The sequence below is a fragment of the Strix aluco genome, chromosome 30, assembly GCF_031877795.1.
Source record: "Strix aluco isolate bStrAlu1 chromosome 30, bStrAlu1.hap1, whole genome shotgun sequence".
Classification (NCBI taxonomy): domain Eukaryota; kingdom Metazoa; phylum Chordata; class Aves; order Strigiformes; family Strigidae; genus Strix; species Strix aluco.
Genome location: NC_133960.1, coordinates 1,905,092 through 1,930,832, shown reverse-complemented (window position 1 = coordinate 1,930,832; position 25,741 = coordinate 1,905,092). Strand labels below are relative to the sequence as shown.

At 45.3% G+C, this 25,741-nt stretch overlaps 2 protein-coding genes across 2 annotated transcripts; one reads left to right on the top strand and one right to left on the bottom strand.

Annotated features, from left to right (window-relative positions):
* The first annotated feature begins 13,022 nt into the window (after positions 1-13,022).
* On the top strand, positions 13,023-13,673 carry LOC141916666 (uncharacterized). The gene has a single exon (XM_074809393.1). The coding sequence runs from the start codon at positions 13,023-13,025 to the stop codon at positions 13,671-13,673; it is 651 nt and encodes a 216-aa protein (XP_074665494.1).
* Positions 13,674-20,803: 7,130 nt separating this feature from the next.
* Positions 20,804-21,820, bottom strand: LOC141916793 (uncharacterized). The gene is made up of 2 exons (XM_074809573.1): positions 21,233-21,820; positions 20,804-21,190 (listed from the first exon to the last, which is right to left on the bottom strand). The coding sequence occupies exons 1-2, from the start codon at positions 21,818-21,820 to the stop codon at positions 20,804-20,806; spliced, it is 975 nt and encodes a 324-aa protein (XP_074665674.1).
* Positions 21,821-25,741: the final 3,921 nt, after the last annotated feature.

Below are 25,741 nucleotides of genomic sequence, written 5' to 3'. Positions count from 1 at the left end.
GGTCCACCACGGCACAATGCGAAGGGCAAGTGTTGGTTTGTGCAGCCTCCCCCTTGCAGGCAGAAGCAGGCAGGCAGGGCAGCTTGCACTGGGAAGACATCTTTCTGCACTGCAGGCAAGCCTGAAAGAAAAAGAGCAATTTGGTGTCTACTAACCCAAAGCATCAGACATTTCATTTTCTTGGCTGGTGAATTCTTCAGCAAGATGGTTGCTATTCGTGCCACGATTTGGTCATGAAATAAGAAATAGAGAGAAAATTTGCTGTTTTCTTGTTTGTTTTTGTTGTTTGTTTGTTTTTTTTTTTTTTTTTTTTTTTTTTTTTTTCCAAATTCTGCAACCGCTCCTTATGAAAAGAAGTTTGGTCATTCTGTTTTTCTATATAAACTTCCAAACTCAGCTTTTGTTATTAAAAACTGTTTTCAGCCAAAAAATTTCACGCTAGCAGAATTTTTTTGCACAGATAGCAGTGGATTTGATTAACATTTTCAGCAGGTTCATAATCTTCAAGTTAATCCCCTCTCTATTCCAGACATTTTCTCCTTGTCCTGAAACTCCCTTGCAGGAGAATATCCATCTCGCAGCAGCTGCAAGAGGTGCAGCTATCATTGTCTTATCTTCACCATGGCTAAAAGCAGCAACAGGCTAGACAGGTAAAAGGAAGACATAGTTCAGGTTTACCGTGAGGCTAGGCACTCTTACCTGGGACCTTGGCCGCTGCTGTACGCGATGCTGCAGTCACTTCACCGCTTAGACAATAACTACATGCACAGCAGTTTCGGCTCCTGCCTGCTGTGTAGGTGCTCAGTGAGCAAGGTGGTGTTTTATCCCTCTAAATCCAGTGCTGAGATAACAGGAAGCATTTGGCAGAGCATCCATGGGAATTGCACAAAAGTAAGTGCGAAGGAAGATTATTACTCTTTCAAACCCCTACCACCAAGGAGGTGTGAGAGGCAATAAACAATTTCCCTTACGCAGCTGGTAGCAGTAATCTATTTCAGCACATAGTAGAAAGTTAACACCAGCAATAGGCTTGGATCTGTACGATCCCAAAGATACTCACCCGGTTCAGTATCAGCAAATAAAGACAGCCAGCAGACTCGGCAACTTTAACTTGAGATATGCTTTGTATATTCAGGAGCCTGGCCTCTGGAGATGAGGTGCCCCAGGCACAGACAAGCTACCCTTTGCCAACCTGGACCTGCTCCGCCTCTGCTCTGTGATGGACTATTTGACTAATTATTTTAATGGAAACCAGCTATTTCCGTGGTTGTAGCGTAACCTCCAGTGAGCAAAGATGGCTTTTGAGTTCACGTGTCCTTTCAGCGGGGCTGACGCCAGAGAAGAATTTGGGAAATGAATGGACTCTTAGCTTGCTCTCAAATAATCAGCCAGTCATGGCTCAGTTTTTCTGTGACGGTAAAACATCCTCCAGCCCAACGCATCACGCGGGCATTTTGAGACAGGATGGGATGTGGGATCTGGGGGATTCTTTTATTTTTAGCCACATCTGACCTCTTTCTGTCACTGCCACTGTCCTGTTCAGACATGGTGCTGCTGGTGGTAGTATCCTGGTGTGTTTCTGGAAACTCTTACATCATCACTAGTCTCGTGATGTTTTGCATTTTTCTCTTAAAGCTCTGACTCAAATAACATAACACTCCTCCATCACCATGATGTTGCCTTTATCCTCATGCACGTACACCCCTGAAGAGCAGACGGGTGATAGGAGGAGTGATCACCAAACTTTTCAGCCCACTGATTTACCAAAGTCAGCTGAATTATACTAAGAGTTAATTCAAATCACTGTGATCAGCAGTGACTGGCAACCCAAGTGGTCACACACCCCAGATTTATTTATTTTGACTTAAATAACCAAAAGCCACTACATTGGACACCACCATCCTCAGCAGCATGGACACATACACTTAAAGGGAGAATAACGTGCAGACACAAGAACACACCTTCTTCTCCAGATGATATGTGCCCTCGTCTCTGCATGCAAATAATACTGGTTTGATGTTTGTGTCACCAAGTGACTTAAGGCTGGTTTGGAGTGAGCAGAGAAGGAGGTTTCAGAGTCTTTGATCTCTCACAGGCAATGCGTTTGCTGGCTCTCCCTTCTCTCTTATAACGAGGGATTTTCAGACAAGAACATCTTTTCTTCACCACAATTGTGGCAGGCAGAAAGCGGCGACTCTGTGCTGTCATGCACAGTTCACTATCTTTCGTGAACGGCGTCTTTCAGTCTTGATTTAGCCTGTTATGCAGTAGAAATGTATAACAGCAAACCAAAAAGGGCCACTACCATGGACACTGTGGTCAGAGCACCAAACGCAGATGGTTCATCACCCTGGAGCCCAACTGCATTGAGATGGGCCACTGCAGGAGAAGTCCTGAAAGGAGCCTAAGTGACATTGAAGACCTTAATGTGGTGTGAAGCCTTCACTGGCTGCCTAACTGCCAAAATCGTAACAAATTTTAGTTATGCTGGCAAACTGCACTTGGTTGAGGAGCAGAGATGTTATGAAGCTGCCCAGGAAACTCGGGTGCTCCCATGTACTGGACTGCACGCTCCGGTGTACAGCAGCAGTTACAGGGAGGTGAGTGCTCCCCTCCGTCTGGCACATGGGAGGCCACATCTGGATGCTGTGTCCCATTTGGGGCCCACAGTGCAAGACAGTCTCCAACAAACTGGAGTGAGTCCAGTGGAGACCACCAAGGTGGTCCAAGGGCCTTGAGGAGATGATGGATGGGGAGAGGCTGAAGGACCTGCTCACCCTGGAAAGGAGAAGACAAGACCTAGGGGAGATCCTGGGGCCCCTTTCAGCTATCTAAAAGGTGTTAATGGAGAGTCTCTTCTCAGAGGTCCCCAAAGACAAGGTGAGAAGCCATGACTGCAGCGAGCAACAAGAGAAATTCTGACCAGATTATCGGGAAAAAAGTTCTCAGTAGGAGGGATATTGTGTGCTAGGAAGAGCAAGCAAGCTTAAACAGTAAAGCAAACCAAAGCTGCTTACAGAGTCCTGTCCCGTCTGTAATCCTGGTCTGTATGGCTGTCTCAGGGGAAGGTGCAAGAAAATGTACCAAATTAACCTTTATCCAAACAAAGTTTAATCCCGAGGGGGATTGTTTCCAGGCTGTATCATCAGTTCTTTGTTCCCCATCCCCCATAGAAAATATGTGGATCAGGAATTTGAGCTTGTAGGCAGCAAGCAGTCATAGTGCTGTATGTACTACCTCGATGGCTACGTTTCATTAAAAATTATAATGTAAGCAAGTAATTTAATGATTGGATGTGGAGCAGGTCTGGATTATTAAAAATTTTATTTCCATACCCCTGAGGTGTCTCACTTCCGGAGACACGGACACTGAAATCATATAAAAGGATTCATATTGTAGTGTTTCTCAAACCATTTTGGTTTCATTTGCTAGTTGCTGGTGGTGAATTGGGTAAGTCTCTCTTGGTTTACTGGGAAGTAATGTAGTGTCTGGGTTTGTTTAATTTAAAATATCTGCAGAAGCAAGTTAGAAGACTTACGAGTGCTTCTGCTTAGCGAGATTTGTGTGTGGTACTTATCAAGCAGCTGAGCTAAGGATAAATATTCATTCCATCTTTTACCAGTCTTTAGTTGCTGTATGTTTTGCAGTTGCTGTACTTTCTCCATCAAGATGCATCTCAGGGTAGTTGAGAGTGGACTAACCTCTGTCTTTCCCCAATGACATTGCTACCCTTTTTTAACCAGGAAATTATTGGGTTTGAGAGACATCAAAAGGCAAGGCTAGGACTTCAAAGGAGAAAAGTGGGAGGGAAGATAAGAAGTGGAGACTTGCAGGCTGCAAGGGTAAGCAATGCCTGGAAGGAAGTCTGGATGAGAAGACCTAGGAGGACTTCTGTGGGAGAGGTGGGAAGGCAGCTGCACTGTGAACATCAGATCTTTTCCTTGTGGAATTTTTCTGGCATGAAGCTTCCACTCCTGTTCTCTAGCTTGAGGACCTGCGTGTGGACAGGGCACTATCAGAAGACTAGTAGTCTCCTTTTTGGGTAGAAATAGGGAAGTAATGTCAAAGAGTGAATTCCAAACCAAGGGGAGCTGTGGACAGGTGAGGGTTGTCATGACTTCTGACCCTGCAATATAATCTAGCTGACTCCAAATAATACTTTTTTTCTTTCTTATTTTGAGAAGAAGTTGTTTGAAATGTACATGCAACCAGTAGCTACAAACTTGTATAAAATGCTCTCATGTGGAGTTAGCGCCCTGCTGTGGATTTCAGGCTGTTTTCCCAGTATATTGTTCAGTATTTCGCTGGAAAAAGTTTAGTTTAACTCAGTGTATAAAATAGCCTTGTGAAGTTGAATGTCTCTGTTTTTCATAAAGTATATTTCTTTCCTGCTTTCAGACATTACCCCTCCCTCAAAGATGCATTGCCAAAATGATTGTCAACTGAGACAGCTCTGCCTTTCACCTCCCACCATCTTGGTGAGGAATTTTCCTGTGAATCAATGTGTGGATCCCTGTGGCTCTGTCTGTAACATCCAGTGCTTACCTCCATGGGTGGATCCTTGTTGCTATACTGGGATTGGTCGGGGCACCACCACTTACGTGAACCTGGGTAATCTTGGTGTGACACAGACTGCCAGGTGTGTGGATCCGTGCTGCCTTGGAACCACCACGTGTGTTCCTCCGTGCTGTGAGGAGGTGACCAAGTGCACCACCACATGTTCAGACCCATGTTGCTGCAAAGTGACCGAGTGCACCAGAAGAGGTGAAGAATCGTGCTGTAAGGAAGTGACCAAGTGTAGCAGCACGTGTGTGGATCCGTGCTGCAAGGAAGTGACCAAGTGCACCACGACGTGTGTGGAGCCCTGTTGCAAGGAAGAGACCAAGTGCACCACAAAGTGTGTGGAGCCGTGTTGCAAGGAAGTGACCAAGTGCACCACCAGATGTGTGGATCCGTGCTGCAAGGAAGTGGCCAAGTGCACCACGACGTGTGTGGAGCCCTGTTGCAAGGAAGAGACCAAGTGCACCACAAAGTGCGTGGAGCCGTGTTGCAAGGAAGTGACCAAGTGCACCACCAGATGTGTGGATCCGTGCTGCAAGGAAGTGACCAAGTGCACCACAACATGTGTGGAGCCCTGTTGCAAGGAAGAGACCAAGTGCACCACCAGATGTGTGGATCCGTGCTGCAAGGAAGTGACCAAGTGCACCACGACATGTGTGGAGCCCTGCTGCAAGGAAGTGACCAAGTGCACCACCACATGCGTTGACCCATGTTGTGGGGAAGTGACCAGATGCACCACAAGGTGCATAGATCCATGCTGTGGAGGTGTCACCAGATGCAACACTAAATGTGTGGATCCCTGCTGCTGTGGGGAAGTGACCAGATGCACTACGAGGTGCATAGATCCATGCTGTGGAGGTGTCACCAGATGCACCACTAAGTGTGTGGATCCCTGTTGCGACAGAGTGACCAAGTGCACCACTAAGTGTGTAGATCCATGCTGCTGTGGGGAGGTGACCAGATGCACCACAAGGTGCATAGATCCATGCTGTGGAGGTGTCACCAGATGCACCACTAAATGTGTGGATCCCTGTTGCGGCAGAGTGACCAAGTGCACCACGAGGTGCATAGATCCCTGCTGTAGAGAGGTGACCAAGTGCACCTCCAGGTGTGTGGCTCCATGCTGTGGAGGAGTGATAAAGTGTGCTACCAGGTGTGTAGAACCATGCTGTGGACGTGCGATCAGATGCACTACTAAGTGTGTGGATCCATGCTGTGGGCAGGTGACCCAGTGCACCACCAGATGCGTGGATCCCTGTTGCCAGGAGGTGACCAAATGCACCACGACATGTGTGGATCCCTGTTGCCAGGAGGTGACCAAGTGTACCACGACGTGTGTGGATCCCTGTTGCCAGGAGGTGACCAAATGCACCACAACATGCGTGGATCCCTGTTGCCAGGAGGTGACCAAATGCACCACAACATGCGTGGATCCCTGTTGCCAGGAGGTGACCAAATGCACCACGACATGTGTGGATCCCTGTTGCCAGGAGGTGACCAAGTGCACCACGACGTGCGTGGATCCCTGCTGCCAGGAGGTGACCAAATGCACCACCAGATGCGTGGATCCCTGCTGCCAGGAGGTGACCAAATGCACCACCAGATGCGTGGACCCCTGCTGCCAGGAGGTGACCAAGTGCACCACGACATGTGTGGACCCCTGCTGCCAGGAGGTGACCAAGTGCACCACGACATGCGTGGATCCCTGTTGCCAGGAGGTGACCAAATGCACCACAACATGCGTGGACCCCTGCTGCCAGGAGGTGACCAAGTGCACCACGACGTGCGTGGATCCCTGCTGCCAGGAGGTGACCAAATGCATCACCAGATGTGTGGACCCCTGCTGCCAGGATGTGACCAGATGCACCATGACGTGTGTGGATCCCTGCCGTGGGGGTGTTCAGGTTGTTACGAGGTGCGTGGATTCCTGTCCCACGGCCTGCGTTACACAAACCATCCCGCCGTGCATGGGTGTGTGCGCATGTGGCCAACGCTACTCCATCAGATGTGCAGATGTCTGCTGTCGCAAATGCAAGGCTCCTTGAGGGGCTGCACGTGGGGGCTCCTGGGGTGGGAGCCGAAGGGGACCCACTCTGCAGTGTCATTGCCCTGTGGAGCCTCCAAAGGTTAAGGAATGAAAATGGTTTTCAAATCCCTGAACTTGCCAATGTCTTCCTCACATCTTTGTATTCCTAGTGCCCTTCCTGTCCTAGGAAGAGTAAATCCTCAAATGGTTTTCCTTGAGTTCTGCATAATTTCTGCTATATTTATCTCATGAACAATGCCTTTTCTTGTAACATGTAACTAATTGATTTTGTGCCCCCAGGAATATTGCCTGGGAGAGAGATTCAGGAATTCTTTGCACTGATGTAGATGGAGGAATTTCCCTGTTTGTTCTTTCTTGACATCTTTTCAATTTCTTGTATGAAGCAATAAAAACAAAGTGATCTTGGCATCAGCTGTCTGGAAGTGTTTCCTTCACTTTTACATTCCCCCAGACTTATACTTTCTCCTTTTAATTTCTTCCTAAAAGCCTGATCTCTGTAGAGTGGCAGCTCCTGCTAGAATGCACAGGAAGGTTGAAGGCAATAGCCGGGGACCTGGGACTCATCTAGGATATCCCAGATCATTGCTGGGAGAGGGGATGGGGCACATCACAAGGAAGCACGACTCTCCCATGGTTTTGAAAAGACTTTGAAAACCCAATCGTCTGTTGAAGTGGTCCTCTGAAGCTGAAGGAGCTCAGGGCCAGCTGTGTCTGCATCCTGCAGGCAGAAATGAAATGTTCCATTACGAGCAATGGGTAAACAAGTCACTAACAAGGGGAAGATGAGCAGGTCGGGAAACTGTGCCTTGTGACTTTGTCACCCGTGTGTGAGAGGTCCTATCTTAGTCTTTTGCAATTGACTTCTATTTCCTTGTCTCTGGTGGCAATTGGGCAAGCCTCATCAGTTAGGGAGATCGACATGGATTCACTCACCACTGGATTCTGCAGAAATGTTGTTAGTATTAGCAAGGTGTCTTGGAAAATTTTGTTAATCCTCCATGAATATCTGCTAACAGGTTCCCAGTGCTTCCTCCTCAGCACCAAATTTGTTTGCAAATTGCTCACCCAGGAGTAAGTAACATCCTCAGGGGCTCAAAGTCCAGGCCAAGGGTAGTCCTCTGCAGGTTTCTAGGGCAGAGGTGGTGCAGAGTGGGATTGGGTTCAGCAGCAACTACTGAAGGGAGGAGAGAGGGGAGGCAGACTGCAGGGGAAGCCAGCCCAGCTGCTGAAGCAGCAGATGTGGGTGCAGCTCTGTCTGTGAGCACCCATTGGCTCCTTCTTTAAAGATGCCCCAGGGCACGTGGCGGGTGACTAACCTGTAATTATCACTGTCTCACTTTTTCTAGTAGAGGAGTCTGACCAATAGTGGGACATGATAAATCATACCCAATGGACATGGCGTTGCACGTGGGTTGGGGAGACCCGGCCTTGCACAAATCATTCCACCCTCACAGATCTTCTGCTTCCGTCCTCCTCTCTCAACAGGTTGTGGCAGACCCTGGCTCTTGTCACTGGTTGTATAGTACTCGTCACAGAGGATGTCTGGACTTTGGCAAATGCTCTAGGCATTACCTACACACAAATGATGCACAGTAGAAATACCAAACCAATTGAGGCTTCCTAATCACCTCTCTGTGGAGGTCTGATTTGACTCTGAAACTCCTTAAAAGGATTTGTGCGAGCAACAATTTCTTTTTCTCCTGTTCCCAAATCAAATGGACGAAATTCTGGGAAATAAGAAACTGTAGGTGGAAAAAATGGCATACAGATAAGATTTTCCCTTAAACTACTTCTCTGTAGCATCCTTCTGATGGCATGATGCTTGCGTTACATTTAATCCTTCATATGAACATAGAAATTCAGATTTTAAAAGGCTGAGACCACTGGCAGAGAGTAGACACTTAATTTCCAGGTGAACATCGCAAGATGTGCTGTAGGAAGCGAAGCAAAGATCCTTCCTCCCTGAACACCTGAATGTTTATACCACATCTATGAAACTGGTATAACAGATAGGGAGAAAATTGCTGTTCAGCATAAGCAAATTTAGTAGGCCCACAGTTCTTGCTCTGTCAGGCAATGTGCTCTAAAATGTATTCCTCAGAGATCAGCACACAGTTTTATTCAGTAATGGAAAAAATCCTAAGGAAAGTTGGATCCCCATTCTAAAATATTGGGAAAATCAAAGCAAGTATCTGCAATAGTCAGAAGGGAAAAGATAAAACAGATGAAGTATTTTTTCATAACCACAGCTAGTTCCTCTTTTTCAGATTTAATTGCACTCAGATGCTCACTTATCATTCTTCACGGAGCACTCACCTTCCTGAGTAAACAGGAAAAGAGGCGGATAGTGCCATATTTGGGTTCCTCTCAGCCCCAGAAGTAATGATCTAATTACTTGATCAAATAGTCCCTAGGGCATGGACTAGACGAGCCACTTGTTTTCATGTGAGGCTAATTGCATCCTACACTCAGCCTCCTGGCATCTCAGCTATGCGACAATTTCCAAAGCTGGGGCAATGGACCAGCAGTCTGGAGACCAGCCCCAGCTGGCAGCTGCCCTGGGTGCTGGATCACACCCTCGCACCTTCCCTGGGTAGTTGTGGTAGGGAATGACGAGAGGGGAAAGTTGGGTGTAATGAAGCTCCAGACTTTAAAATTTAATTGCAACAAAGTGCAGGGGAGTGGGCTGGGAAGGCCTTGCCATGCTGAGAATATGGGGAGAATCCTTGATTTCTATGAAAATGCTTTGCTCACCAAAATGTGGGTAGCGTACTATATGGGATGCTGCACATAAGCAAAATAAAATCCCTGATGCCAACCAGTACTGGATGCCGCAGATGAAGAAAGCTTACTTAGGAGGCTTTTAGGTAAACCAAGGGATGCAAAGAAATCCAGAGGTATCATATTTTTAAAGCAGTGTTCAGCAGTTTATGAAATAGGGGTTTTTTTGTAGCAGAAATCCAGCTGAACAGCCCCAAATGGTGCATATCCAAAGTTACACAGGGAAAAAAATTCAGTTTGAGATGTTTCCATCAGAAATCATGACATCTGCAATACTGAATTTATGTTAATAATCATGTCTCCATGACCATGCAGTGTTTCATGTCTGCAGGGAAAATTTTTATAGCTTTAAGAAAATGGCTCGCATCTTGTGCCTCCATCTTTGGTAGCTCTTGGTGGTGAAATACGAAGTCTCTCTCGGATTATTGGGAGCCAAAATTGTTGACTATATTCTTTTTTACCGAGTTTTTCAGAAATATTCTCCTGAGTACCAGAATACAGTGCTCAGGGGGCTCCTCTTCTGCAGCACCAGACAAACCTCTGGGTAGGGGAGTCTGTCTCCTCGTGGGTTCCAGGAACCACTTCTGGTTCAGGTTTGTGCTCTGTCGTGTTCTTTTCATCAAAGTGCTACCCATCACAAAAGCCTCTGGTTCTGCAAGAGACCTTAACATGTGGCATTTAATGAAATAGATCCCAGAAGTGTCAGATTTGGAAAACTACTTCTTTTCAGCTCTTCTGGCAAAGGAGGATGGCCACAAAAGGATGTTGCTGTGGGGTCCTGACTCACTGGAGTTAATGTGACTCGTCAAATGACCAAATTGCTCATAAATATAATGGAGATCCACAAATAAGTGTCAATTAAGAATAATAATCAAGCCCTCTGATGTTCCCACATATTACAAATGCAGATCAATTTATATCTCCTAAAATGTCTGTTTCTCCTAGAAGTTGTTACAATTTCTTGCTAATCAAATATAACAATAGGGTGTACAATAACCCACTATAAATGTAGGACCGGTCCTCAGCATTGGTTTTAGAGGTGAGCCTGGAGCCCTAGGAAAGCATGAAGAACTGTACAAACCGGACTCTGAGAAACTCCTCAGCAAGATAAGTGTTGGAAGTTGCTACTTTGAGGGGACCTAAAAGTACTGGAGGACTATTGCTTGCTCAGCCTCACCCAGCAGGGTTGGCTTGAGGAGGAGAAGATGGGGACAGATTAGTCTGTCAAAATACTAGACACCAAAATCTGATCTAGTAGCTCTCTGCTTGTTCTACAATCTGCAGGGTCTATTTGATGCAGTCATGGGTGTTTCTCCTCGCCCTGAAGCAGATGTTTAAGGCCCTGCACACTGTACAAGTCCCTGTTTCTTCCTATCATCTATAAAAGCTGCCAGTGCAGCAGTATGAATCTCAGGGGGAGAAACTGCACGTGATGCACTGCATCTGTCCAGCAAAGGAATAGGAGTGGAAAGACTGACCAAACCCTGAGGTGCGGCTGGGAGGGTGTCAAGAGCAGTGCAAATCCACCAGTTTCCCCATGTAAACACTAGAAAGGCACCAGTGCTGATGCCTGCAGTTCTCCAGTGGGACTCCTGGTTTCCAGTGTAAACAGGATGCACTGCTCATGCTGCACGGGTTGGTTGGGGTTCTTTTGCCCATTTAACATTTGTGTAGTGATCTCATTGGGGAATTTGGTCACCTAAATGTCTGATGATCACATGCCACCAGCGTGATTGGAATATCTCAGAGAAATAAAGATTTTTCTCTGCTGTGGACCTGAGTGAGATACCATGATCAGCAAAAGGCTTCAATATGTTAATATGGAGTCCTAGGCCTAAATCCCACTTAAACTAAAGCCCTTTACACTGCTCTGGCAGTGAAAAAAGCCTTTAAAATGAGTGCCCCTTTACTTTGCCCTGAATGGCTTAAAGAGGTCCTCAAGGTAACTGAAGTTGTGTCCCCACTGGCGTTGCCAAGCATGAATGTTGTTAACGGAGGATGGAGTGGGATGGATTAGATGCATTTAATGGTTAAAAAGGAATTGGAGAAACAGATGCCTCAACAGTCTGTGGAAGTGCTGATAGCCCACTGTAGGATTAGCTGTTTCTTACTATGAGAATTAGGACATGATATTTCTCATAGTAAATCAGATCAGTTGTTCATCTTCCTTAATAACAGCTATCCATTCTTACCGCATTGAAAAAAACCTAAGGTATCATTCAGACATTTATGGAAATGAGAAAATGAAAATATCCAAGCATATTAAATCTTTTTTGAAAAGCAATTAATACGGTACTTCATTTTTTAAAATTATTGTGTCATTCCCGTTGGGAACCACATGATTTGGGTATAAGGTGGAAGCAGAATTTGCTCAGGATCACATGTTTTTCCTGGAAGAGGGTTTCCATCAAAAATTAGGATGTAAACAAATATGTAAAGCATGTATAGGTGGAGCCTGCTCAGGTAGTTAGTGGTCAGGTGTCCATACCCCTGGGCTCCCTTGTTTCCGGAGATGACGCCATGCAAGCCATATAAAAAGGTTTGCATTTTGATGCTCACACCAGTTCATTTGGCTTCTCCCTCACTCACCTGCATTGGTGAACTGGTAAGTCTTTCTTGGATTTATCAGGGAATAATGCAACGGCTGTGTTACTTGATTGTTCTGCTCAAGGGAATATATTACGGATCACAGGAGAGCTTTGCTTCTGGTGTTTCTGTTCCAGGATTCATCCTGGAATGCGGGAGAGGATGTTCAATTTAGAGTTTGCTCTTTCTTAAGTAACTTGCAAATGTCTTGTCACCTCTTCAGAAACTGTGACTGTCTCTCATCCTCTTTTGTATTCTATTCATCTTCATTAATTTTTTCATACCTCATTAATTTTGGAAATTAAATAAATTAGTGGATGCTGCAGAGTTAGTCTTGGGACTTCAAAAGAGATGGGTGGGAAGAAGCATTATCTGAAAGAAAGAAGCGGCAGAATACCTGAGGGCAAAGCTGCAGGGGACATCTGGGAGAAGACAAGATGAGGAAATGAATTGGAAATAGGAGCTGCAACCTCCGGGCCAGCCCTTCTCGTATGAAAGGATAAGCCCATTAATTCTGATAGAACTCCAGTGAGGTACTGTGATATACAGCTGGAGGATTTGGGATAGCGTCTGATTTTGTGGTCTTTGGGCTTTCCTTGGGCATTAGCAGCTCAACGTCTATGCAAAGGGAGATGTGCCCTGTGGTGTGTGTGAGGAACTGAAGAAGTGATAAGCAAAAGGTGGGCCCTGGAACATCTGCTGAAAATAAGGAAATTAACTATTTTCATGTTACGGCTTCTACAAAGTTTAACTTTGGGCAACTCTATAAAATTCAGGGCTGATGGCTTGAGTCTTCCTAACAGTGGTGCTTGCAGGTTCCCAAGAAAGGAAAGAATAATCCGGCAGTGTTAGTTGCATATGTCTGAATCCAGAAATCATTCACGCATGCAATTTTTTCTAACAGTCCTTTTCTAAGTCCAACAGCTGACTGTTATTTATGTTTCAAGAGCTCAGGTTGTGAATTGTGGCTCAAGAAGAAAGGACGAGTGTCCTGATTTTGTATCTCTCTTTTTAGCTTTGTCTTTAGCTTTCCCAGCACCTCAGAAGGATGTCTTACTACGAGCAGTGCAAGCAGCCCTGCCTGCCCCCTCCCATTTGTGTGCAGAAATGCACCCCATGTGCGGAGCCTTGCAAGACGGTGTGCGTGGAGCCCTGCAGTGATGTCTGCGTGAAGCCGTGCTGCACGCCATGCGTGGAGGTCTGCGCGACGCCCTGTGCCACCCAGTGCACCACGTCCTGCACCACTCAGTGCGTGGAGCCTTGTGCCACCCAGTGCACCACGACCTGCACCACCCAGTGTGTGGAGCCCTGCGGCACCCAGTGTGTGCAGCCCTGCCCCATCCAGTGTGTGGAGCCCTGCGGCACCCAGTGCGTGGAGCCCTGCCCCATCCAGTGTGTGGAGCCCTGCGGCACCCAGTGCGTGGAGCCCTGCCCCATCCAGTGCGTGGAGCCCTGCAGCACCCAGTGCGTGGAGGTCTGCCCCCCTAAGTGCATCGACGTCTGCGTAAAGCCATGTGCCACTCAGTGCCCAACCCAGTGCTCCACCCCGTGCGTGGAGCCCTGCGTCACCCAGTGCCGCACCAAGTGCGTGGAGCCCTGCCCACCCGCCTGCGTGGAGGTGTGTACCACCAAGTGCGTTGATTCATGCGAGACGGTGTGCCGGGAGTCGCGTGGCACCGTCTGCTCTCGCCGGTGCTGATCTCTTTAACGCATGAGCCTTGCACGCAGCCCTGGTGCCTCGGAGCATTGCAGTATCCACCGGCTGATGTGCCTCCACGGAATGAAAACCAGGTTACAGACCCGTCTGCAACGTACTGAGACCTCTCCTTATCTGGTCACCCCATGCTCTCTTTGTCTTGGAAAATATTTCTCTGAATGTTTCCCGTCTGTATCTTTGCTTCCTATGATACTTCTGCTACTGCTATCTCAGCACCTTTATCCCAGTAACTGCAGTTGGCCAATATTATACTGCTGGGCATCTTGGGAAGGTATTTAGCAATGGCTGTGCTGTAAAGAGTTGATGTTGGAAGATGCGTCCCCTTCTATTCTTTAATTTTCATCTTGTCTCTTAATGTCTATGTGCAACAATAAAAATTGACCATCAACGGCATCATGCGTCTTCTGTCTTTCTTTCCTCTCCCCGTTTCCATATCTTTGGGCACAAGTACATCTTCCCTTAGATTTAATTTTAAAAAGCTGGTATAGTTGTGGAGGATATGTGCCTGCAATGCAGTGCTCTAAACAGAGAGAGCATGCTGTATAATGTGGAGCAACACCTTCTAATAGTACAAGCAAAACATCATCTGGTCAATACTTTTCTGACAGATAACAAAAAAAAAGAATTTTATAGTTCTTGACAATAATGATAGAAATATATTTTTCATGTTTATTAATGATATCTCTGGATTTTGGAGACAAATCTTAGAAACTCTTAAAATGTAAATTAAAGTGGAAGAAAGCCCCAAATCCAAGAAAGAAGGAATTGAAGCATTCTTTCCGGGATTTTAATTATTTCTTAAAAACATTCTGATGGAGATGAAAACGGTATTTTTGATTAATTCTTCCCATGATCCTCACTGACTAAATATAGAAAGTAGGGGATTTGGCTTCAGGAGATGAATCTTTTTGTGGTTCAGGAACAGGTCCAAGGATCAGGAACAGGTCTGAGCTGCAAGACTGCAGTTTTTTCCCCAGGTTTGATGCAGATACTTTGTGTGGTTTAGGGCAGGTCTCACTCTTGTTGTCTATCACTTCCTCATCTGCAATGAGAATTCACATCCCTGACTGATAGAGTGGTTGGCATTTTGGGTTCATTAATGTCTGCCAGGTACAATAATATTTTAATTCAATTATAAATGCAACTTCTATATTTGGAGTCATAATTTTGAAACGGAAGGAGGCCCATTGTCTGGAGGGATGTTATACCCATTTAAATGCTGAGTTTCAGAGATAATGATCCCATTGTCTTCCCAGCTGTGCATGTGACTTGCTTACCTCTGTCTCCCCGTGATGGCCACACAATTTCCATGTCTGGGATGTAGAGAATTGCTATCCACCTACCATATCATTACGGCAAGGGTGGAGAATATCTAATCTAGAAAAGAAAAGAGTTATATTTAGGTGTGTGTAAACACTATTACCAAATCAGCTTTTAATGAAACCCTGTGTGCAGGTGTAGAGAGTTTGACAGTAGATTCCTTTTTGTGTTATTTCTGTCAACACCAAAAGGTGACACCATCAAACAGGAATAATGATAGGCAAAACATGTCCCAGTAAGGCAAACAAATTCTACACCTGAACACACCTTTCAGTTCAGATAGACAAAGCAGGGATAGGTGGACCAGATGTTCAACAGCACAAAAATGGAGGGGGAGACTAGGAACGTGCACCTCTAATTCCTACTGTTGAGCACAAACCTTTGGGGATTCAGCAATGAACTCTGCCTCATTAATAATTGCTTGCTGCTGCCACATGTGTAGTGTCAGCACCCACTTTCAGGCATGGAAAAAGTCTTAGTCAGGAAGTCATATGCGGCTACTAATGAGATCCATCCCATCGGTTAGTCACCTATGACTGATTTCCAAACCTCTTCATCCAGCTCTATCAGCTGTGTTAGTCATTTAAAATTTTTTCTTCTCTCCCTCTCTGCTGCAAGCATTGCACCAGGTGCAGTAATCATAGATGGGAGCCCGCAGCTCTGAAAACCCCAGAGGAAGTGGCAGAAGAGACCTGTTGGTTTGTGCTCATCACACTTCCTGCACCTGTAGGAAAAAGCCCTGACACACTGCTCTCCTATGCACCTGTGGCTAGTTTGGAGCATTGCTAAGATTCCCCTGTACAATTACAGCAAATTAGTGACATCTGGTCCCTGTCAACCTCGGGGTTATTAAGACCCCTTGTAAATCAGGCATAAGTGAGGGATGTTAAGATATGGGATGATATTGTCTCCATTAGTGCCTTCTGCTCTCTTAAACCCAGGGATGCCATGTCCATCATCTCTCTGTGTATCACAAGTCTGTAATGGAGACTGGGCTGTAATTTATCAGGCTGAATATGACCCCACAGGGCACAGCAGTGGGGAATACTCAAGTGAGCCTTGAACTACCTTTTCCATTAGAGCTAAAGACAATGTTTCAGTTGAAACATTTCCTCTGTTCCTTGCTCGGAAAAAATTCAAGGGGATTGATGTTTTTCTGAAACACAGATCCATCCCCAGAGAAAAGAAATTCTGTCACAACTTCAGCAAGCAAAATCCAGTGTTTGTAAAAAAGAAGTTTTAGTTGCTTCAGTGAAAAGCTACGTGAAAGTGCAAGAAAAATAAGAGGAAAGCTTTCTAATTTCTCGGCATTATAAAATGCTTTATTCCCCTTTTGGGAAAGGAAAATAGAGACGGACAGAAGCAAAACCCAAAATGACAGACTGCCAAACACAGACCTGCTGCCCTTCCCAGAAGCTGGGGTTCAGCACACAGACCTCCCCCCACCCCACTCAGATTTATGCCAGCTAGAGATCTGTCCTGGTGATCACTGGCAAAAACTCTCAGGAAACACCTAAACTTTATGCAAACATGTTCTACTAACTCTGGAGCAGATCTGAGCCATCTCTCAAATCTGAGTTCTGTTTTGGGATCTTTGCCCAGGGTCGGGACAAGATGAATTATTAATAAATTAGTCAGTTATTACCAGATAGGGTGTGCCTTGCATGAAAAACAACAAATCCCCCGCACCTGAAAGAGGAGGCATCTCTCACAGACCTTGACTGAAGTCCAGGTGTACGGAGGTGTCAGTGGAGCAGGTTCTGGTTGTGAAAGATTCTGGTCATCAAGTTAATCTGTTGTCATCAGTTCCTGGGGCTGACTTCTGAAAGCATATAAAAGCCTCCCATTGGGGAGGCTCATCAATCTGAGTGGCTCCTTCTTCCCTTTCTCCAACAGCAGGGGACACCAGGTGAGTCCTTCCACGCACATCTAGCTATATAGGTGGGGGTTCTGGTGCCCTGTTCTTGGGAGACAGGGTGATTTTTCTTTATTTTGTTTCTCTAGTAACAGTTTCAGCTCATCTCTCTGGCAATTTAATGCCTATACAAGTAAAAGCCATATTATATTATTTTGAGACTTTCTGAGGCTCCGGATGGTGGCTTGCTGACTCTTTGGGCCAGCAAACCCTTGTCAGCCCTCATAACTTTTTCCCAGCTGATAAGAATCCTTGTGGATAACCATCGGGTATTGTGTTATCAGCTACCAAAGGATGGCATCTACCGGCAGCTTGTTTTGCATCTGTTGAGCAGCCATGGGCTGGTCACTGCAATCTCTTGGATCTCCAGGGCTCTGAGTTTCACTTCTTTGTATAAAATCACTGAACAGGAGGACAGTTCACCTGCATTTTGCTGCCAGAGACGTGGCTCTTGCTCTGAGGCTCACAATGAACTAAGCAGAGACATGGTTGTTGCCAGAAGGGATTGTTATCAAATGATTTTTCTCTTTCAAAACCATTTGCAATACTGAAATGTCACTAGATTTCTGCTCCTCTTTGACTAGTTTTAAATATTGCTCTGAGGTTCTCCTTAAATTAAGCATGCCTTCATTAAAATTTATATTGTTTCTTAGCTTGTTAAAGCTGAAATGTTCAGCAGAGGGAAAGAAGGAAAACCCCTCTCGTGGTTTCTCTTCCCTCCACCTCTGTAGCCATTTAGCTGTTTGGATCACAACTTTGTTAGAATGGTTCTTGCCTTTTATATTGATTTATACTTATATACAGTTATGTCTTGAGGCCTCAGCAGAGTGGCTGATCTCCACAGAGTCTAACTGTGATGGGAGCCCACAAGAGCAATATGGGGCAACTACAGCAAACTGGAGTCACGACACATTTGGTCTGAAGAGCAGGATCCTCAGGGATTTCCAAGGGGTTTTTTTTTGTGCTTTTGCTGGTAGGATTAACTTTTAGAGGCTCTTCACTGTTGGTTTGATGTCATAGCTGAAGAACTGACTGAAACTAATATCCAGAAAGAAGAAGCGTGTAGAGCTTAAAATAACTGAAATAGCACCTTGGTTTTCTTCCAGGCTCAGCAAAGATGTCTTCCCACCAGCAGAAACAGCAGCAGCAAATACCTTCAAAATGCCAGGAAAAGTGTCCTCCAAAATGTGTGGAGCAATGCCAGCCCCCAAAAGGGCAAGCCAAGTGTCCTGTGAAGAGCATCCCGCAGCAGCAGCAGCAGCAGCAATGCCCGAAGCAGAAGTAGCACTAACAGCAATGGCCACAAAGTGCCGTGGAAGACGCAAACGCTTACTTCCAAGCTCTCTTGTCTGCTGGCTCTGCTGGAATAGTTAGAAATTTGCAGCACGCCTCCTTTGTTTGCAAGCAGAAATTACTTTACTTTACAAAGAGATGTAATTGATTAACGTGGATTTATTTGCCCTCTACTATAAAAAAAAAAATAAAATTGTGGGGCCATTTTCTTCTGATCTTTAATTTGGGACATGCTACAATAAAATTATAAGTAACCTCATTACTTGCTTCCTGATATTTTTTCACTTTACTAATGTAATTTGTTCTCTTTTGCTTTCTTTGATTAACCAAAGGATTACCTTTAAACATACACTTGTACACAAGGCACACATAGACAGGGACCCATGTACATTTGCCTTCCACATTTCCCAAGGAATTATTTGTCCATATTTTTTTCAGATAGATCCAGAAACCTACAGCTGTTAATACAATGACCAAGTAGATCAGAAATGCGAAATGTCTAGAGCAAACAGGACACAAAATGATCAAAATGTCTACAAAGACCATCTAAATTCAGGGTCATGGGGCAGAGCTGCTGCCTGGGTGTCAAAACTGGCTCAGGATCAATGTGCTTCCCATCTTGGGGCAATCTTGCAAATTGTTTTCATCCTGAACTGGAGCAAACTGGGGAAACTCAATTTTCTGCAAGATATAATATTCTGAAGTGTATTTTTGTGGGTCTATCAGAACAATTAATTGTGGTTTTAGAGTCTCAACTATACTATAACTGCTGAGAGGAAAATAGTCTTTGCAAGTTTTTAACACTGCAAGGAAGCTTTTGCTCGCTCAGAATTAATAGTTTCTGTTTTAAAAGAATCAGAGAGAGGATTCAGAATGTCTTGGTTTCTCAGCAGGACATACTGGCTTGGTTAATTGATTTTTCAGTCAGCTGTATGGCAGTGTAGAGGAGGAAAATGATGAATACAGAAACTGTTGAGTGATGTGATATTGGTGTCTGGCAGAGAGATAAGCTCACTCTGCAAACCAGAAGCTGTGTGTCTCATTGTGATTCTGTGATCAGACGATGAGGTTGGATGTATCTAACACCCATCTAACAGGTACAGGGCCAAACTAGTGCGATTACATCGCTCTTGGCTCATCTGAAGTGTGGGAAAAACTCGTTTGCTTGTGCTTGCAACCTGCCTCGTAGACATGCCCATGTCTTATGTCTGCTGAAGGTCACCGAGTGGCTGTGAAGATGTTTAAATTGGGCAGACTGACCATGGGGACAGCTGGGTGTGAGCCACTGCTATGTGCCATGCTCTGGGATGGGGTGTTTTGCTGAGAGGCGTTTCAGGGCTGTTGGCCAACCCCGACTGACACAGTGCAGGGACTCTTGCAGGTTGTCTCACCTGGGAACCTGGAGAGGAGAAGAGGACCCAGGGTCCCCTGTGAGCACCTGAGTTTCTGAGTCCTGATTTACCCAGCTTTGAGCCTAAAAAACCGACTGACTGTTGCAAGCTGAGCTCCTTTTCATCTTTTTAAGCAGAAGCTATTAAAAATTTCCACAACTTGGTATTCAAAGTCATTTTTATTGTTGATTTTCACAGTGAAATAAATCCTGGATACAATATCAGCCTAAAATAATTAGAGATAAGTACCAAATACATACGCAACAACACTCTGTGGTGAAACATGTTCCAGGGTGTAATTGAGACAGCACTGTGCATGCTTTCTCCTTTATCCTCTCTAACAGATGGAAGCCACGCCTGAGGTTAATCTATTTCAAAACATGTCTGGATTGGATTTAATTATCTATATATTTTCCATAAATAATCTCAGCGCGAGCTGTTCTTTTACACATCCTAGAAAATCCAAGGTGAGCTCTCTGAGGAAAGTGCTGATTACTACCAATTCAGCTAAGCAGATAATTAAGAGGTGATGGCTCTTTTGTAAAAATCTATTTCCTCTAGCCCAATGGATTTTTTTTAATTGCATAAAATATTCAGCACTATGTATTCATGATTCAGAAAGTAGTGTTGCCATTGACCAGAACCCCTTAGCAGCAGGTTCTGCACAAACTTCAAATTATTCATAGGCAAAACCCCTAAATGTGAGGTGGGAAACGGCATTTGCATACAGGGAGTGGGGAGGAAGGCATGAAAACCAGGAGGCAGCATGCGGGTTTGGACGATGAGCTCTAGGTCCCTAATTGCATTTGGGTTAAGTTTGAATATTTAGCTTAATGAACTCTGACTCGTGCGTGCCATCATGCTCTTTGGTCTCTCTCTGGGCCTTTAAAAGCCAGCGGGATAATTGGGAGAGGGCAGAAATTCAGGCTGCTGGAAAGCTGAACGCACATGCCTACAACACCGCTTGAAGCCTTACTATCTATTGACATTGTGGACGTGTCAGTGTATGGCTGTTAGTATAGGATAACGCTAGCGTTAGCTGGGGGGGGGAGTTGGAAGCTGTGCTTCTTAACAGAAATTCTGCAGCGAATAAAAGGGTGTTGGAAAATGACCTCTGGTTGTGAGACACGGGGAGAGGAGGTCTGGGTTTACGATGATCTTCTTTCTTCAGGGCTTCCCTTGTCAGCTGCAAGTTACTTCTGCATGGGTGGCCACTGGTTGGGCTGCTTCACCTGCTGCTGCTCGATGGGAGGACAATTCTCTGGAAGGGAGCACTTCCCTGGCTCAGGGCACTGAACAGGGGTTGGCACGGGGGTCTCTTTGCCTTCCTGCTTCTCTGGAGGGCACGGGGTGGGCACAGGGATCTCCTTGCACTCCTGCTTCTCCTGGGGACATGGTGCAGGTTCAGGGCATGGAACAGGGGTTGGCACAGGGATCTCCTTGCATTGCTGCTTCTCCTGAGGACACGGTGCAGGTTCAGGGCACTGAACAGGGATTGGCACAGGGGTCTCCTTGCACTGTTGCTTTTCTTGGGCACATGGTGTGGGTTCAGGGCACTGAACAGGGATTGGCTCAGGGGTCTCCTTGCATTCCTGCTTCTCTGGAGGGCACGAAGTGGGCACAGGGATCTCTTTGCACTCCTGCTTCTCCTGGGGACATGGTGCAGGTTCAGGGCATGGAACAGGGGTTGGCACAGGGATCTCCTTGCATTGCTGCTTCTCTTGGGCACATGCTGCAGCCTCCGAGCAGGTAACGGGAACTGGCACAGGGGTCTCCTGGCACTCCTGCTTCTCCAGCACACATGGAGTTGGATCAGAGCAGGAAACAGGGGCTGGCACAGGCAGCTCTTTGCATGTTGATTTCTCTTCAGGGCATGGAACAGGTTCAGGGCATGATACAGGTGGTAGCTTGCATTGCTGTTGCTGCTGCTGCTCCTGGGGTGGACACTTGGGTATTACAACCACTGGTGTTTCTTCCTTGGCTGGTTCCACCACCGGTGTTGGTAATGGCACTGTTTTCTCTGGGCACGGTACCACTGCTACTGGGACTGGTTCTGCACAAGGTGTTGGGACTTGGACTTCAGATTGTTGCTGTGGACATGGGACCTGCTCAGTGCATGGCACAGGCTCTTGGCTTTGCTTTGAAATAGTTTTGCTCAGGCCAGGTGGGAGGGTGATTTCCTGCTTGATTTGCATTTGATCCAAAGACATCTTTGTAGGAAACAAGATTATCTGAAAGAAATGTCAGAGTGTTATTGTGTCTGCTAAATGAACTGCATTGGGATAAGGGTGAAAGGATTATAAGAAACATGAATCAGCTGCAAGAGTAAAGTTCTCTTAGTTTGCCCTTGGTTTCCCAAGGCAGGTTGGCTCAGAAAGAATTATGATTTGCTCTTTCTTTTTCATCCTGTCTTTCAGCTCCTGCTCTGACTCTGTCTTATCTTGTTCCTCCTTTCTGTTCTGCAATGTGGGACAGCCCTGTCAGGTCTAACTGAGGTAGCACCACTCCTTTGAACCTGGAGCTGATTTACACTTCAGAGCTCTTCCTCCTGTAGCTTAGCTCTTCCCAATGTGTTAACTACCTTTCATTTCTGTCCTGGGGAATTGATGAGAGGAGCTGGCAAATAACAGATCTGCTGGTTTGATAACGGTTTCAGAAAGTCAAAATAATAATAATAAAGAATGCTGAAGACAAACATTTAAAAACTTCTGGTGTATCAAAAAGTAGAAAAACACAAATCTGGGCCCACCAGGATATTTTACATTGACAAAACTGAAATACTTCATTTGATTTTGTCCCTTTTAAAATGGTTTCCAGATTAGAAACCTGAGGTGCTAAGGCCTTAAGGTGGACCTCACCAGAAGGTGATATCTTTCTGTAGTATTAAGAGTCTTTACAGTAACAATAATAGGCCAACTCCTCCTCTTGCTCTGGTTTCACTCTGACTTCATTGGTGATGCAATGGATTGAGGTTACCTGTGGCACAGTCCTTCCAACTGTCATGGAAAGAATTAGCAGTGGTAATGCGTCCCTATGTTTCTGGATTATCATGGCCACTAATAATACATGTAGCTTGCATGAATCAGAATAATCAGGAGGGATTTCTTCTCCCAAGGCCAGTAATGTGCAACAGGCCAAATGGGGTTTCCTAACAATTTATGATCCTGCCCCTGTTTTGTCGGGCTGCTGAAGGCAGGCACCAGGCTCAGCTGGACTGGTGCTGTGTCTTTGGTAAAGCCTGTTGCTGTTTTCCTAAAGACAATTTAAGGGCACAAATAAAAGGTTAGAATCACTGAAGTGTTGGTTGGAAGGGGCATTTTTAAGTCCTCTTAACACAGGACTAGCACCAACACAGATCATGTGACTGTGCAAGTTCGTTCTCCCTTCCCCATGTTGCCTACTCCTCTCAGCACATCTTCAAAGCAAATTCATTCCTCTCTTCTATATCCTCCTAGATCCTCCAGATAAATATCACTTGTCTCTGGCTATTTTCTTTATAAGAACCTGATAAGATCTTAAGCCAAATTAATATATTGCTCTTGACATGATTAACATGAATGAGGCAGCACACTAGGAATATTTTCACCTTCCTGCTCCCTGCAGCCCCTCACACTCCCAAATCTATCATTTATAAAATAATTCTTCAAAGAAATTGAAGTTTTTAAAATATTATAAATAGCAGAATCACAGAAAACAGATTTGGAAGGAGCTTTAGGAGGTCATTTAGACCTTCTCCTTCCCCGAAGGCAGGATCAGTTATTCTTAAACCAACATAATTTTATCTAATCTCTTCTTCAGAAAGGATCTAATTTAGCACGTAATCTGAATTTGCCTGCAGAGTCATTCCAGGACTGCTTGTCCTACCCCAATGCCCACAATTTCTCTTCTTTGAAGGAATCTTTTGCATATTCAAAGGTATTGAATAAAACACTTCTTTAAAGAGTCTGCCTACATTAAGCCAAGCAGTAAAATTATAGACATCACAAAAAAAGTATCAGTATTCTCTGACTTACCCAACCAGTCAACAGGGAGAAGCACGAAGTCGAGTGGATGGTGGAGCACAGAGATTTGAGAACTTTTATATGGTTTCAAAGCCCTGCCTTCTGGGAATGAGTCCTCCTAGGTAATGAGCTCATTCTTTCACAACTGCCGTTGTGCATGCATTTCCTCCACAGACTTGTTTTACACGTAGGCATTGTGAAGAGAGGCTTTTGGTGCAGAATGCATTTTATTCCCCTTTTTGATTAATCTGATTTAACAGAAAACTTTCTGTGTGAACAAAGGTCATACCTTCAGGTTAATACATTCATTGCAGACCCCGTGGAGATCAGGGGTCTTGGTGTGGTGTCCACCACCGTGGTTCCACTTCAACCCATGCATGAGTCATTTCATGTCAGCTAATGCCCCCGCTTCTTAGGATGTATTTGTAGTTTAAGACAGGGGTCTTAACCTGTACTTCTCTCACCTGCTTTTCATCAACAAAATCTCTAAAGTGACTTTCTCGTGGTTCTATAAACTCGTGATGGGTGGGTTTATTTTTTCGCCATGAAGATCTTAATAGATTTCATTCTTCTTTCATTTCAGAACAGATAATTTTGAACGTATGTTATTTTCCATGGTACAGAAGATGCAGCTCCCACCCATCATCTAAATGTGACAGAAGAGGGAGCTGAGTTTATCTCCATGTATCATGTGAAAAGTAAAGGGGTTTTTTAATAGCATATGAGATTCATCACATCCAAATGGATTTTGGACACTGGTCTCATTTAGGTGCCTGAACGGCATTTGAAAAGATGTTTCACTCTACACATGAAACAAAGGGAGTTTGTAGTATATACAGTTTATTCCCCAAGCATTATTCCATGTAAAAGAAGTTAATTGAGTGAAAATAGCTCACTGATTGTTATTCTCAAAATCTCAGGGAGCTGTCAGAATACAAGTCAAGCAGTCGTCATTTCTGATGGTAGGATTATTCTCAGCAGCAGAGACGATGTGTCCCACACAGAGGTGAATTTCATCATATTTGGTTGTCTTGGGAATATCTTTGTCCTGTCTCCACCATTTTACCAGAGCTCTTATCAGAGCACGCACTACAGATGCAATCGTTGCAACAGGCTGAGCTGGTACCCGTCACCAGCTGGGATTCTGGCCTGCAAATGCAAGAAGCTGTTTCTAGCTGTGGTGTAACTTCCTCTGTTAATAATCGTTTGGCAACTGAAGGATAGAACACCTGAATTTTAGACCACATCTTCTCCTATAGCGTGACTTCATCTGAGCAACTTCCCTTCTTACCTCATGGCAGGTGGGGCTCTGCCTTGCTGCCTGCCTGGCTGGCTTTGGAAGCTGCTTAGTTTTAGTTGCCAGCTTTTGCTAGTGAGTGGAATATCCCAGCCCAAGACCTAACCCTGAATCAGGCCTCACCTGCTGCTCTGCTGGTACAAATTGCAGTCGTAGCTCTGCTGAAGGCAGGAACTAGGACACTTTCCAGCAGTGGAGAACCTGCCTGTCTGCTTTCTAGGTAGCATCATGCTTTGTGGTTATCAAAATAGCTCTTCTGCCGAGATACGCTCCTGGAATAGAGCCCTTCAAAGCAGTAAGATAGAGGGAATAAGCTCAGACTCATAAAAACGTAGTTTTTATTGTTGCACTTGTTGACCTGAATTAGACAGAGCAGCTGGGTTCGAAAGGAGACAGTGCCTTTCATTAGATCAAATATTACATTTGAATATTTGTGCAATATTCACAAGCGAATATGCATCTTCAGGTCAGAGCTTTAGTAACCTTTGTTACGTCCATCAATTAGAGCCTGTGAGAGAAACAGGGCACGTAGCACTTGTGGAGCAGTGTTGAGGCAAAGACTGTTACAGGCCGTACAGCCATGGTTCTGTGTTGAGACATTGCTTTTATTTAAGCAAGCAGTGAGGTTTCTGGAATATTTAGGTGTCAAATTCCCAGCCTCAACTTGCAACATCGAGTGATTAAAGAAAATCACTTTCCATAGCTGGAAGGAAGACGACCTGAACCCTGTCTGGAGATCAGAAGGTGGGGCCGTCCTGACCTTAAACACTGGTTTGGATCCAGGTCTGGAGAGGCTCGAGGAGGTCACTTCACCTCCATGTCAGCAACCTCAG